Here is a 14,819-nt window from a genome sequence, read left to right as displayed (position 1 = left end):
CCGAGGTATGATTCAAGTTGTAACACTTATGAACTCTAGCGAGCTCGTCGGTGCAACGATCACTCGGTTCCCGGCGCGGTCAACAGTGATCGTTGCATGTGTGTTGCCTGTAGTCTCTAATATTATAATATGTACTTATGAGTATGAACAACGTGTTAAAAATGTCTTCAAAATTGAATAAATTATCCTAGCCAAAAACGTAGAAAAGATAGATTGATGACCCCTTTCAGCTTTACCTACGGGTACCTGTGTAAAACCTTGTATATTTGAAGTATATGTGGTTTATCAGTTGTGTTAGCACCTATAACAAAAGCTTTAGCTTACCTTGGGCTAACTGACCGTGTGTTAAAGTGTCGCAATAATAAAAAAAAAACATACATGGCTAAATCACGCTGAGGAAAATAAAATATTGCAAGTAGAATCAGTTCGTAGCATCATCTTGTAATTAATTAGATCTAGCGGTGTAATCCAACCAGGTGGGGGGAAGGACGCGGGGGGCGGGGGGGCGAGGGGGGGACACTAACATAAAACTCGTTTTTATAACTGCGCCCTTGCGCCCGATATATCGAGAGTGGAACTGTAGGCGAGCGCACCGGACACATGCTACGGATACTCCCCTCTCCGCGTAGCAGCTTGCCTGCGCTACGGCGTAGCGCGGCTCTATAATACTGTTATGCGTATCAATTAAATGTATGCTTATGGAATAATGTGTGAATAGCACAGATTCTATTACCCTACTAACAATAAGGCTAGTCTAACGCGGTGTCCTGCGTGAGCGACGAACGCGACGCGACGCGACGCTGCGAACGCGACGAACGCGATCAACTCAAAGGAATTCCCTACATGCGGCCTATGTGACAGTCTGCGGCGAGACGCGACGTAACGCGTACTTGTTTTGAGGGCGACCAGACGCGACACCGCGAACTATTCAGAAGCGTTGATTGTTGTGGGACAAAAAAAACATAAATATTAAAGAAATCGTTTATTAGTACAAACAAGTTGGAAGATTGTTGCTGTCTGTACTTTAAATATGAACTTTCAAGCAAAATTGTAACACAACTTCTCCATGATTTGAGAAGTAATGACCAAAATCACGTAGGACATCTGTCGCGTATAGCATCGCGTCGCATTACGTCGCGTCGTGTTGCGTCGCGTCGCGTCGCGTTCGTCGCTCACGCAGGACACCGCGTAAAGCAGAGAATAAGAGTCGTTTTGTGTGTTTCAGTGCTGTCGTGCGGCGAGGCGGGCGCGGGGCCGCGGCTCGCCAAGCGCTACGTGGGGCTGTACACGGGGCCCTACTTCGACCCCTCGGCGCCCAACAACATCACCACGCAGCTCGGCACGCACGCCTACCTGCCCTGCAAGGTACGACACGCCACTGTGTCCACCTGCCGTGTCTACTGCTGACATGATAGTACTGAGCGCGTGTCCGCCACGTTGCAGGTGCGCCAGCTCAGCAACAAGTCGGTGTCGTGGATCCGGCGCCGCGACGCGCACATCCTCACGGTGGACCGCTTCACCTTCATCGCCGACGAGCGCTTCCAGGCCTTCCTCGTCGAGGCGACCGACACCTGGACGCTGCAGGTGCACACTCATACACACTGCCGCACTCGTTATATTCGTGTCATGTGAACATCGTGTAATGACGCCCCGTGTGTGCAGGTGAAATACGTGCAGGCGCGCGACGCCGGCGTCTACGAGTGCCAGGTCGGCACCGAGCCCAAGATGAGCCACTTCGTGCAGCTCAACGTTGTAGGTCAGTCAGATCAGCTCCAAGCTTCAGCGCTGCCCTATAACTGAGCCTTTTTGACAATATTGATAGAGTGTAATGGTAAATATTGGTGCTGTCGACAGTGCCAAAGATCGAGATCGTGGGCGAGTCGGACCTGTACGTGAAGGCGGGCACCACGGTGAGCCTGAAGTGCGTGATCACGCAGGCACTGGAGGAGCCCGCCTACATCTTCTGGTACCACAACGACGAGCGCGTGCTCAACTACGACAAGAGCCTCGTCGAGATCCGCATGGAGCGCGTCGCCCCCGACACCACGGTACTGTGACGCACACACTCGCACGCACGCATACACGTGTGCAGTGCAGTGTGTGGTGACAGCCGGCGTCTGTTGCAGGTGGGCAACCTGATCATCTACAGTCCGCGGCGCGAGGACTCCGGCAACTACTCGTGCTCGCCCTCCAACCTCGACTCCGCCTCCGTCATGCTGCACGTGCTCAGCGGTCAGTACAATAGCCACGAACTTACTACTTCTCATGCCTACTCTAATTGTGTTTCATTTATCTGCCATGAAGGGTAGGAAGTAGACCGTTGCTTACTATCCTGTACCAGTGTATATCGCGTATAATAATGAGTTGAATGGCAATGATGATGACAGGCGAGCAGCCGGCGGCGATGCAGCACGGCAACGCGGCGGCGCGCGCGCAGCCGGCGGCGGCGCTGAGCGCGGCGCTGAGCGCGGCGCTGGCGCACGCGCTGTGGCCGCCGCGCCGCGCGCTGCTCAGGCTGCTGCTGCTCGCGGCACTCGCGCTGCTATTCCCGTCAGTAAACCATTCATATTTCTGTTTTATTCTTATACTTAGGCGAAATAATTTTAGGTAATGGTCACTGTGTAAGGTTTTAGAAATCCATAGATCAGAGATGTTATTTATTTACTTATTAAATATTATTTTAAAGTTTTATTTTATGTTTCCTATTTTATAATATCGGGTGTATCGTACCTGATCACACAAAATTAAATACCTACGTTAACATACTGGTTAATATTATGTTGATTAGCGCAAATAAAATCATATTTTTTCAAACAAAGTAAACAGAATAAAAATGTGCGAGAATTGGAACACCAGTCAGTCATTACAAACAACGGAAATTCTCCTTTGAAAACTGACAGCTGTCAACTGATCAAAACATTCGACACTCTTAGCTTTATGTCTGCTTTACACATGATGCTATAAATTATGAAAACGAAAAATGACTCCAGTGGCCAAACCACTGAATCGACTAGGTTATTTTTTTTACAATTCGCCATAGAATATCATAAAGTATATGTGATTAGGTCGGCACGACACGCCCGATAATAAGTTTCCATTTTTTTGCAATGAATTTAAAAAAAAAATCCTTGAAAAAGGTATAGTATACTAAATACCTAAATCATATGATGTCAAAAAATATTTTCATATAAAATTAAAGTTTTAAGCGTTAATTTATATCTCAGATGAATTATAATAAATTTTCAAGATGTAAATTATTACTACTCTCTCACACCAATTCACCGTGAAATTGCGAATTAAAAAAGAAAAGGTCAGTTTAAGAGGAATTTCTGAAGGAGTCTCTCCCTACCGTACTATAGAAGTCTGAATGTTTATATTACCATCATCTGCCTATCCTTTTGCTAACTATGTTGGCGTCGGCTTAGTCTAACCGGATGCAGTTGAGATGCAGTGTCAGCCTCTCTGACGTCCACAACTATCTCTTAGTACCGACCCGTAACGACTTCCAAGGATTTATTAAAATGAAAGGCTTTCAAATGACAAGATGGGTCACTCATCCACGAACCAATCACGTCTGAATGTTTTCCACTTATTTTTTTAGTTTATTAAACAAAGAGATTAAACTATTCAATACTCGTAAATAATCCTGTCTAGTACAGTGTGTGTCTAGTAGTAGTGATTGTTCTGATGGTGTGTGTTGCAGGGTGCTATGTCACGACGAGGACGACGGCAAATAGCGCCGCGCGGGGCCTGCGCGCGCGCCGCCCGCGTGATGTGCGGACACAGTGTGTGTGTGTACGTGAGTGAGAGTGTGTGCGCGGGCGAGGGCCCCACGTCCAGCAACACGCCGCATGCGATGCGGAGTGCTTAAGTTAATGTATTGTAAAAATTTCAGATGTATTACTTAGATAATGGAACGGTCTGTCGTACGCGTTGTGATATGAACGATATGTGAGAAGATTCATTAAATTACGACGAAATTCGTATCGGTACCTACCTACTAAAGTTTATATTATGGGAAACAAACTATGTACATAGGCTGACGACGCGAGCGGGGCAGCGCCTCGCTGCTGGCTGCCGCTCGCGAGTCTTTCACATTTGTAAAATTGTACATAATTATTATAAACTATTACATTAATTATAATATTGATAGAAACATTGAATTATGTAATGCGCGGCGGCGGCGCACTGCGCGTGTCCGACACAGCGCGGGATCTCTTGGCTCAATTCAGAGCTGACGCAATCTTCAATATTACCTCATTATATCTCAGCTACACAGTAGTTACTTGTATTACGTGTTTTATGAGCCTAAAGAGCCTCAATTTTTTTAAATTCGGGATAGTGTTTTGACTTGACTAATAAACATCTCTTTATAATAAACTGACACAAGTATGACTGTGTCAAGTTAAGAATGAAGTAATGTGTCGTGTGCCTGTGTGCGCCGGCACGCGCGGTGCGTGGCTGCTCTAGCGACAGCGAGCTCGCCTGACAGCTGCTCAATAGTACAACACTGCAAGGAATTGTATCATAAACCGTGAATTGTTTTGAATTGTCTACACTCAGCTACGATGTATTATACATATTATGATGACATTGTGAGGAGCCGCGGGCGGCGCGTGACGTCACGCGCTATGCGCCGCCGCCGGCGCCGCTCGCGTCTCCCGACTCCTTATTAATTTCAGTGAACGTATGTCGTCGAACAGTGGTTCCGAGTTAAATAAGTTTGGTTCGTTAACACTGTTACTGCCTCACTTGTAAATATACTAATGTAAGTAATACAAAATAAAGATGAAATCGTTGAAACATTGTTGGCAGTGTTATTGCGAGACATTCTCGTACTTCCCGCGGCTAATAATGACAAGTAGGTACCTCGGCACAACCACAAAAGTAAGAGTAAAGAGGCCCATGTTTAAGAGTAACATAATCTTCAGCATTCTTGACAAAAACCGGACCTGTTCCCATATATACCGATATATAAGAAAAGATTTTTATACGCATTATATAATGCGAACTGTGAGAGGCTGACTCACAGCACGAGCTGGTCTGCAGGGAAGGAATGGCACTTACTTGGTCGTGTCGGGATTAAACCTGCAGCTCGCTCGATAAGAAGAAGCAGTGGAAGGCTCACTTATACCAATGAGACATTCAACTAATGGACCAAGGACCATGGGTTTCGAACATCACATCGTAGGTTTCACTACATATTACGTACGAACAGACACTGTGGTCTCGCTATACCTAAAAACCACCGTTTTTACACAATCGTATCTTAATCGTAACAAACCCTTTGTTTTCACAAAATCTTTCACTAAGTCAAGCAGCCTTCTTAATTCGATACACTGAGTACCTAAAGTTTAAAGGTAATTCTATCAGTTGAAACTAAATAAGACAGCAGACACTAAATGTTTTATTTTGCTTGTAATGGAAAAAATTGGAATTGGTAAAAGTAGGTAGCCACCTACGCATAAATCGGAGAAAATACATCATAGAATAATTATTGAAAACGACTTAATGTTTACATTACCCAGAAAACACGTCTATCTTTAGAGAGTCACATCTTTGAAACACGACTCGTAAAGCTATGCAGCACGACGCAACGTGGAGCAGCACGGCGGGGTGCGACACGACGCGGCGCGGTGCGGCACGGCGCGGCACGGTGCGGCACGGCGCGGGCTCAGCTCAGCTCAGGAGGAAGTCGCGCAGCTGGTCGCGCACGGCGTAGTTGAGCTGCACGCGCGTGTTGCGCAGGCGCCGCCCGGAGATCGGCGACACCGCGCCCTCTGTGCACACCACCACAGTCATGCTACATCGCAAGCATCTTGTACATCATTTATAAGAAAATAAATGTAAAGGTTCGCCTCAGAGCGCGGCCACACGACGCCGCGGCGCGTCACGCGACGCAACAACACTCCGGCGTGCGGCCGACAACTCACCTCAAGTGCTCAAATCCCTGCTCTATAGGGTGTGTGGTGTAAACATGTACATACATTAAAGTGCTGAACGCATGGTTTGCAAATAATTCACCACAAAACTATAAAATCTTTTATGAAGGCACCAGCAATCCAGCTTTGAACTGGTCACAAATGCAGTTTCATTTATATTTTTAACTTTCGTATTGTATCACCTTAAGTCAGCAGATCGACTAGTTATTGCAGTTAGTAAGGACTTTTGTATAACTGTTATTTTTCCTAAATAAAGAAAGTACGTTAATGAAATGGAGTGAATGCGACGCACCGGCCGCGATGAACCAGTCGAGGATGTTGGCGCGCTCGTACGTGAAGCCGTCGGCGGCGCGCGCCGGGTCGCGCAGCAGCGCGTGCGACAGCGGGCAGCGCAGCGCGTGCGGCGCCCTAGCCTCCTGCGCACACAACTACTACTGTTTACTACCACTCACTTGTACGTAAACACTTGTTTTAAGAATACCTATTTTTAACAATTGAGAACAGGAGAAATATTTATACAGTCATCATATAAATGACTACCAACTTCTAGGTAAAAATCACAGTAAGCTATATACAGTCGCACTGACTGCACGCTGACCTTCAGTGCTGATAAATGAAACTTATTACGCTACATAGAAACTTGTAGAAAGCGTTTTAGAATAACGCGTCGCTGTCAGCGAGTCTCTGTCTTCAGTAGCGTTGTAGTGTCGCCAAGTGGACGCCGTCAGAACAGTCATGTGCGTCTGTACTCTGCAGTGATCAGGACGACACTGACCCGCTGCGGCGAGGCGGGCGGCGCGCGCAGCCACTGCAGCTCGCCGCGCAGCCGCTCCCGCGCCGCGCTCTCCTCCGCGCCCTCCTCCGTGCCCTCCTCCGCGCGCTCTGTGCATACAACCCACACTAAGACCAGAGAAAACATGAGATCCTCTACGCACACTGCCAACTGCGGTGATAGCGTGCGTGGATCATGTAAACGTAGCACATATGTGTGTGTCTTACACTCCACACTGTTGGGATTTAAGTATGACCCCCAACAAGAATCATTGTAGTGTATAATCTGACGCCTTTGATAAACTAATGAATACGGCACAAACAACAGCTGGTCCCCACAGCAGCTCCCCCAGTTTGATTTCCGAATTGCCTTTAAGTATACTCAATAATACATTGATTGTTAAAATACTTGAGCCACCCTACCCTGTCCCTAGTAACGAGAATGGCTATATCTTACCATATCCAAACGTCTCGAGTAACTTCTCTATCGGAGTAGATAGAAGTTGTGAGCCTGTCAGATTTGCATCTTCAGCTCTTTGAATAAGGGCTTCCTCTTCGTGAAATTTCATTTCCGATCCTGCTAGCAAAAATATCCTGTTAGTAGAACAAACCAACATATAGCCTAGTCAAAATGATAAAGAGAACAGGGCGACCGACCTGGCACACGCGTGACACACTCGCGCAGCCAGCGCGCGACTCCCTCGCGGGTCCAGAAGTAGGGCGGCGCCGCCTCGTCGTCGTCGGGCCCCAGGCCGTGGGGCTGGTCGGGCGGCGCGCGCCACGCCAGCAGCTCGCCCGGCAGCGTGCCGGCCAGCAGCAGCGCGGGCGCCAGCGCCACGGCCAGCGCGGCGGCGGGCGCGCGCACGGCGGCCAGCAGGCGCGCGCCCGCGCCGCCGCGCGCCGCCTGCCACACGCGCACCACGCGGTCGGCGCCCGCGCTCGCCAGCCGCGCGCCCGCCCAGCGCACGCTCGCCACGCCGCCGCCGTGCGCCGCCAGCGACACCACCGCGCGCACCGCCGCGCTCTGCCTCACACATTCAACTATACGCTCCTTAAGGGTCAATTCCCACTGAAAGAGCAGCGGCCGGCAGCGGCCATTTACGGCCGCTGCCGGCCGTTGCCGGCCGCTGCTCTTTCAGTGAGAATTGACCCTAAGCCCATGCGCGGCCAATACACGGGTATTGGTGCATGTTGGCGGACAATTGTCAATGTTGGCGTGCAATCCATCGTGGCCTGTGATGTTTACACAATGGGTCAATGTTTAGTTCGTTACCGGCCGCTGAGGATAGTACACTTTTGTGTTACGTGTAAAATAAACATAGTAGTAGTAGTGTAAATATAGTAGTGTAGTCTATAATATAAAAATGAATCACTAAATGTGTTGGTAAGCGCATAACTCAAGAACGCTTGGATCAATTTGGCCAATTCTTTTTCCGTGTGTTTGTTATTGTCAGGAAAAGGTTCTTATAAAGAAAAAAATTAGGGTATAGTAGGGGTAAGTTGGGTAGAGTAGGGTAGGATAGGGTAGAGTAGTCAGTTCACGGAAGCGGAGCTCCGGGCAAAAGCTAGTATAATATAAATATACCTAGTAATATGAATATTGTACTATAGTATACAAATATATAGCCATCGCCTTAATTACTTCGACGTCCATCGCAAGTGGTTTGCCAGGCAGTGCCTAGTGAACCATGCGCCAATGTGCGAACACCAATTGACCGTGGTTTACAATTGTGTATTGCAAAGGTTGGTATCACAGGCCAATGTGTACTGGGGGCTTTACAACTGTGGTCGTATCGTATTACCCGAATCCCGAGACACATCTTCTCAGATCGACTACGCGGAGTCATTGTAGAGTCTGAATATAATAGAATGAACGTGTGTTGCGCGTGTTACCTCTTTGTAATGTATGAGCCATAATTTAATAAGAGAGTCGCAGCCGGCGGTGGCGAGTAGATATGTATCGTCTGGCAGTTCCAGCGCGGACGGCGACGCGAAGTCGCAGCTCTGGATTCCCCCCGCTGTAACAACACCGTTAGCATTATGTTAGATAAAGTATTAACATAAAATGTATTTGAATACCTTGGTTAAACCTATGTGCTCCCGTTCCCCAGATTCCTTCAGCGACATCACTTCCTCGGTTAACTCCCCCTGCGTTAACCTGACTCTCCCAATAGCTAAGTACCTCTAAGTAATGAAACTACTCAAAGATATAGACAAAGATGTCCAGTTCCATAATTGGCTATATAAAATAATACTGTAAGGTAGTGTAAGTGGTAGTGACCGGGGTCGTGCGCGTGCGGCTCGGCGCGCAGCGTGCGCGCGCGCGGCGGCGGCGCCAGCACGCGCAGCTCGCCCGCCGCGTCGCCCGTCGCCAGCAGCCGCGCGTCCTCCGCCCACGCGCAGCACGTCACCGCCTCCGCGTGCCCCGCGTACACGCTGCCGACAGTGTTCACAACCCACTTCACATGGCCTTAGCTAACAAACGTTACACATTTTACACAATTTACTGTCATATAAAATCCATTTTTTTATTTTTAATAATTTTAGCTCTTCTTATCTGAAACGTAGGATTTCCTAGTTCAGGCACGTAATACTCGGATTTATATTTTAAGATACTTTCTAAGTATATCTTAGACACCATTGACTGTGTTTCAGATGGCACGTTAAACTGTAGGTCCCGGTTGTCATTGAACATCCTTGGCAGTCGTTACGGGTAGTCAGAAGCCAGTAAGTCTGACACCAGTCTAACCAAGGGGTATCGGGTTGCCCGGGTAACTGTTTTGAGGAGGTCAGATAGGCAGTCGCTCTTTGTAAAGCATTGGTATTCAGCTGCTTCACTTGACACCCCCCGCGCTGCACTTCATAATGAAGTGATGTTTGTCAGACATTGGCGCGTACTCACTGTAGCGGCCTGGGATCGTCCTGGTCGAGGCTCCACAGCGGCGCCAGCCCGTCGTCCGTGCCCAGCAGCAGCAGCGCGGGGCGCAGCGGCGAGGCGCGCGCTGCCCGCACCCCGCCGCCCCCCGCCTCGCCCGCCGCGCCCGCGTCCCGCGCCGGCAGGCTCAGTGACCGCAGCTGCACACCCGACTGCAAGTGCCAAACAGAACATTCAAGAACTGTAGGGTATCGAAACATTCGATAATGCTTGCAACAATCCTCATAATGGTGCAACTGAGCATAATGTTGACCCTCCTCGCCTCATACCTCCACGTCCCAGAGGCAGGCGCGGCCGTCGAGACCGGCGGTGAGTAGCGCGGCGCCGGCGGCACAGAAGTCGGCCGCCATCACGGGGTAGTCGTGCGCCGCCAGCTCGTGCAGCGGCTCCAGCGCGCCCGCCGCCTCGTGCCAGCGCAGCACGCGCGCGCGCCCGTCGCTGCAACACGCGCTCGTCAGCCCCGCCCCGCCTACCTGCCCGCGCCCCACCCGCGCCACCCACCTGGACGCCGTGGCCACCAGGTCGCCGTGCGTGGCGATGCAGTTGATGGCGCCCGCGTGCAACGCCTCACGCCACAGCCGCGTCGCGCCGCTGCCGTCCGCCTCCGCGTCCTGACCCGCCAGCTCGTCACTCGTCTCTAAGCCTTCTTCCTCCTCCACTGGCCCGATTCCCTGCCGCGCCACGCAAATTGTTATTGTGTACACAAAACAACTCAATAGTTAAAAGCATCGCATTATATTGTGTTTAACAGTTGGTATAATTTAAATTATAAAGAAACAATAATAGACCCTGTCGGGCACCGCAAAGTTAGTTATTATGTAGGAAAGGATGAAGAGCGCTTAGTAAAAATACTATAAGATTTAGGGGAACTCAATAAACTTACTTCTCTATTACTTACCTCAAGATCACCGAGACCAAAGTGAGCGAGCGCTTCGCACGGAGTGTCCAAACTGTCGTCTAGTGACAGAGAGCCCAGGGACCACATCCGAAGTGACTTATCGTTGGAGCCTTCAAGACAAGATAGCGTTACACTAACGAAGTGTGCGTGCCATATCGTAGTTTTGTTCCTTTCGTATGATACGCTTGATCATTTTATGAACATCATAAGCTTACCGGTGAGCATATAGTGCGCGTCTGGCGAGAGCACGACGCACGTGAGATAGCGAGAATGCGCGTGCACGACGCGCACGCAGCGCATGTCGCTGTCGGCCAGCAGCCACAGGCGCGCCGTGCGGTCCAGGCTGGCGCTGGCCAGCACGGGCCGGGCGCCGCGCCGGCCCCAGCGCAGCGCCGTGACGGCCGCCAGGTGGCCGCTGAGCGCGGGCCCCAGCGGCTCCAGGCCTGCGGGGCCCGCGTGCCACACGCGCACCAGCGAGTCCTGCCCGCCCGTGGCCGCGAGCTGCCCGTCCTGCGACGCGTCGGCGCACAGCGCGCCCAGGTCGTGCACGCCGTCCAGCCACGCCAGCGGCGCCGGCGCCTCCGCCTCGCCCGACCCGCTCCGGCACACCTCTGTCACATTACGAGCTCACTTATTTTTCTCAACGAACCAGAAAGCTCTATATGGTCATTGAAATGTTTCAACACGTGCTTCAAGCCAACTCTTTGTGTAATGTCTTCAAGTGCCCAAAACACATTGCCACATTGTCAAAGTATGATAAAATTTACATCTTTGGTGTTAGAACATAATCTAAAGTTCCTTGAGGTGTGCTATGTTTGTAATTATAAAGATTTCCTTATTTAAACTTCCGTAGTAAATAAATGTATACGATAAAATTCCCTTTATTTTGCACTTATCTTTTGTTGTTTTTTTTTCCAAGAGTTATAAACGAAATGTTCATCTTACGCTTATAAATGAATCTAAAGCTGGGAAATCGTACAGAAAAAAATATGATTTTCACATCCCCCGAAGGCTAAAAGTTCACATACATGAAAATTATGAAGCGTACAGAGACGCACATAGGGAAAATATAACAAAAGTACATAAGGTTACCTATCTCCCTTTAATTATATTTGGTAATACTGTGGTAGACTGAGAATGTGTAGAGATATTCTAAGTTTAGTTAAGTTTGTCGTATCGTCATCAACACTATGTGGAAGTAAATAAAGAAGTACATATATGGAGTGAGTACATGGGGATAACACAAAATTATTGTTTTGTTTGATAGGGTATACTTACCTGGTGGTTCCATAGTAGTAGACATACATAAACAAAAAAATTAAACCGACTCCCCAAAAAACTGAAAAGCAAAAAAAAACTATTCTTAGGTACATCGGCCTAGAAGTATTTTTTTGCTTTTCAGTTTTTTTGGGAGTCGGTTTTATTTTTTTGTAAAAAGTTTTTTATTTTTGGCTTTTCAGTGACAAGCATAGTTGTCACTATCCGGACCCACTATCCACACATTTGTGGAAAGATCTTATCAATACGAACAATATAAGCCCAAACACGAGGTAGTTTACATATTATTCAGTTTCGACCTTCTCTCGTCTCCATCATCAGGTCAGCTCCAAACCTTCACTGCTGCATAGTGTTATCAGACGTACACCTTATTGTCAAGATTTTAATCTATGCACGCCTACAATTTTCGAAAGTTGCCCTCGATCTCAGGGTTTCCATCATCAGATCCTAACCAGGTGAATATGGGACCACCTGGAAGGTATACCCTATCAAACAAAAAAAAATTTTGCAAATCGGTCCAGGCGACTTCGAGCATTCGGTGAACATACATAAAAAAAAAAAAGATCCCGACGAATTGAGAACCTCCTCCTTTTTGGGAAGTCGTTTAAAAAATAACAAAGCTTTTGACAACCGACTTCAGGAGAGCTTTTTTGATGTTGGTGTTATTAGTCACCCGTTAACCGGTAAAAGAAAGAAGACGGGAAAGAATAGAAACATGTACCTGCAAGGTCAAAAACTTTGAGTACACCGTGCGTGCAGGCGGTGAGCAGCAGCCGACCGAGCGCGGGCGCCGCCACCGCGTGCAGCGCGCCGTCGTGCGCGGCCAGGCGCGCCAGCAGCTCTGCGCGCGGCACCAGCCACACGTGCAGCGCGCCGTCGTCGTGCCCCGCCAGCAGGCGCGCGCGCGCCGCCCAGCACAGCGCGCGCAGCGCCGCCGCGCCCGGCGCCAGCAGCAGCCGGCGCGGCGCCAGCGCGCGGCCCCACACGCGCGCCGCGCCGTCCACGCCGCCCGATGCCAGCAGCACGCCGCCCGGCGCCCAGCGCGCCACCGTCACGCCGTAGCGGTGCGCGTCGCCCGCGCGCGCCGCCTCCGCCCAGCCCGCGCCCGCCGCCCAGCGCCACAGCCGCAGCGCGCGGTCGCCGCCGCCCGTCGCCAGCAGCGCGCCCGCCGCGTCCGCACACGTCACCTCGCTCGAGTGCGCCCGCAGCGTCTGGATCAGGCTCGGCTCGTCGATCTCTTCCATGGAATTCGACTCGTCCTATTATAAGCACTAAACTGTGTTGACAGCGGAACGAGCTCGTTTCATAATGCGTAATATTGTGTTGTCATGGCGGGGGCACGTTCAGTGCACGCTGAGGATGAGGGCGGTCTGCGTGTGGCGGCCGGCGCGGCCTCGCCACCCCATCGGCAATCGATGGACCGTGGCGTGGACCTTGCATCGGCTGTGGCGGATGAAGTCGGAGTGTGCCACCCGCCGACCAGGCACTCGCACCAAATACAGCGCTTAAAACATACATTCAGTACATAACACTAATACTACGTAGGACATATTCAGTCAAAACTAGTTAGTCTAAACCCAACGCTTCACTTGTTTTCCTAAAATAATAAATACTTCTTTCATCGTAGGAAAATGCTGGCTATCATATTGATTTTTATGAGGGAGGGCGTGATCGGTCGTAGGTATGTGCTATAGTTCGGCCATTCAGAGAATGCGTTCCTGACACGTCGCGATTGAACTGACGACGTAACTTTGCAATGGCGTTGCAGTTACGATAAAAATATTTTTGCTGGTTGTTTACCGTTTTAACAATTGAGGAGCATTAAAACAACATTATTATATCAATAATCAATGAATGTTATTACGTCGTCAGTTCAATCGCGACGTGTCAGGAACGCATTCTCTGAATGGCCGAACTATAATGACTGTGAACACTTCGACTGCTAATGACAGATGGGAGGTATCAGGGCAGACGCGGAGGCGGGCGGGCGCCCGCTGACGCGGCTGGCGTGGCCCACGCGCCGCATCGATCGCACGCGCGCCGCGCTGTCTGTCGCCGCTCGCTACCGTCACCACGTTACCTATTCATCATACGTATATTTGCACATCACCATCATTTACGAATCGCTAATCTACAGCAGCTTTCGGGTTTTTCTATCGAATGTTAATTTGGCATATTTTCCAAATTACATAAGATACCAATTTCAGAAAGAAAGAAATTATTTTCTTCTAATTTAAAAAAACGGATCAACCAATCAAGTTCAACATTGTTTCCTAGAAAGTTTGTATAAAGTCCTCATCTAGACACACGGCAGTGTGTCCGCCAAGTTCGAGCAAAAAAAGCGACACACCGGCCGTGGGTTATATTACACGAACCATTTCGGGCCAAATTCGACCCCCCTGTAACTCAAAATCTATTTTATTTACGCCTATCAAATTTCTAGTATCTATTGAGACCCCCTCACTTATCTAAAATACAAAATTTCATTAATATACCTATTGTAGGTCTTGAGATATTGACGTCAGAAAATCGCTATTTTTTTTACTATACACTCACTGACTGACTGACTGACTCACTCATCAAAAACCTAGACCACTTTCAATGGTCGTATTGACTTGAAATTTGGCATGGAGGTAGGTCTTTATGTCAAGGTAAAGGGAAAAATCTGAAAATGGCCAAGTGTGAGTCGGTTTCAAAATAATGAAGGTGTTTTATACCCGGTGTAAATTTATACCCCTAAGGAACTAAAACGAACTAAATTTATCTATATTTATATAATATATCTTCGAATGGTCGTAACGATCTGAAATTCGTTACAAAGGTTTTTATTTAGTCAAAGTAAAGTAAAAATCTGAAAACGGCCAAGTGTGAATCACTTTCGAAAATAACGAATGTGTAACTTTGATCCACGAACATAATATATGATAAGATGTCATGTCAGTCAGTTGGTAAATCTAGTCCATTTAGTTATATAATCTAGTTCATTTCTTTGTTG

General features: G+C 49.0%; 2 protein-coding genes across 5 annotated transcripts in view; one reads left to right on the top strand and one right to left on the bottom strand.

Moving 5' to 3' along the window:
• Positions 1-4,807, top strand: part of LOC124636863 (lachesin-like) — a 107,854-nt gene extending 103,047 nt beyond the window's left edge. For all 4 annotated transcript variants that reach the window (XM_047173063.1, XM_047173066.1, XM_047173064.1 and 1 more), the window contains exons 3-9: positions 1,226-1,365; positions 1,444-1,584; positions 1,663-1,756; positions 1,855-2,048; positions 2,127-2,232; positions 2,388-2,550; positions 3,704-4,807. In XM_047173063.1, the coding sequence (XP_047029019.1) occupies positions 1,226-1,365; positions 1,444-1,584; positions 1,663-1,756; positions 1,855-2,048; positions 2,127-2,232; positions 2,388-2,550; positions 3,704-3,737 (872 nt within the window). In that variant the 3' untranslated portion in view covers positions 3,738-4,807. The remainder of the gene's footprint in view (positions 1-1,225; positions 1,366-1,443; positions 1,585-1,662; positions 1,757-1,854; positions 2,049-2,126; positions 2,233-2,387; positions 2,551-3,703) is intronic.
• A 580-nt stretch (positions 4,808-5,387) lies between these two features.
• Positions 5,388-13,187, bottom strand: LOC124636747 (WD repeat, SAM and U-box domain-containing protein 1-like). Its single transcript, XM_047172874.1, has 13 exons — positions 12,546-13,187; positions 10,762-11,157; positions 10,547-10,656; positions 10,150-10,319; positions 9,918-10,086; positions 9,616-9,800; positions 8,995-9,149; positions 8,607-8,731; positions 7,371-7,737; positions 7,171-7,290; positions 6,718-6,824; positions 6,235-6,358; positions 5,388-5,780 (listed from the first exon to the last, which is right to left on the bottom strand). Exons 1-13 carry the CDS (start codon positions 13,066-13,068, stop codon positions 5,680-5,682), a joined length of 2,652 nt encoding a protein of 883 aa, XP_047028830.1. The 5' UTR covers positions 13,069-13,187; the 3' UTR covers positions 5,388-5,679.
• Between the last annotated feature and the right edge of the window lie 1,632 nt (positions 13,188-14,819).

Source organism: Helicoverpa zea, chromosome 15 (genome assembly GCF_022581195.2).
Source record: "Helicoverpa zea isolate HzStark_Cry1AcR chromosome 15, ilHelZeax1.1, whole genome shotgun sequence".
Lineage (NCBI taxonomy): Eukaryota > Metazoa > Arthropoda > Insecta > Lepidoptera > Noctuidae > Helicoverpa > Helicoverpa zea.
The sequence above is the reverse complement of the archived record's forward strand: the minus strand, read 5'-3'. Positions and strand labels throughout refer to the sequence as shown.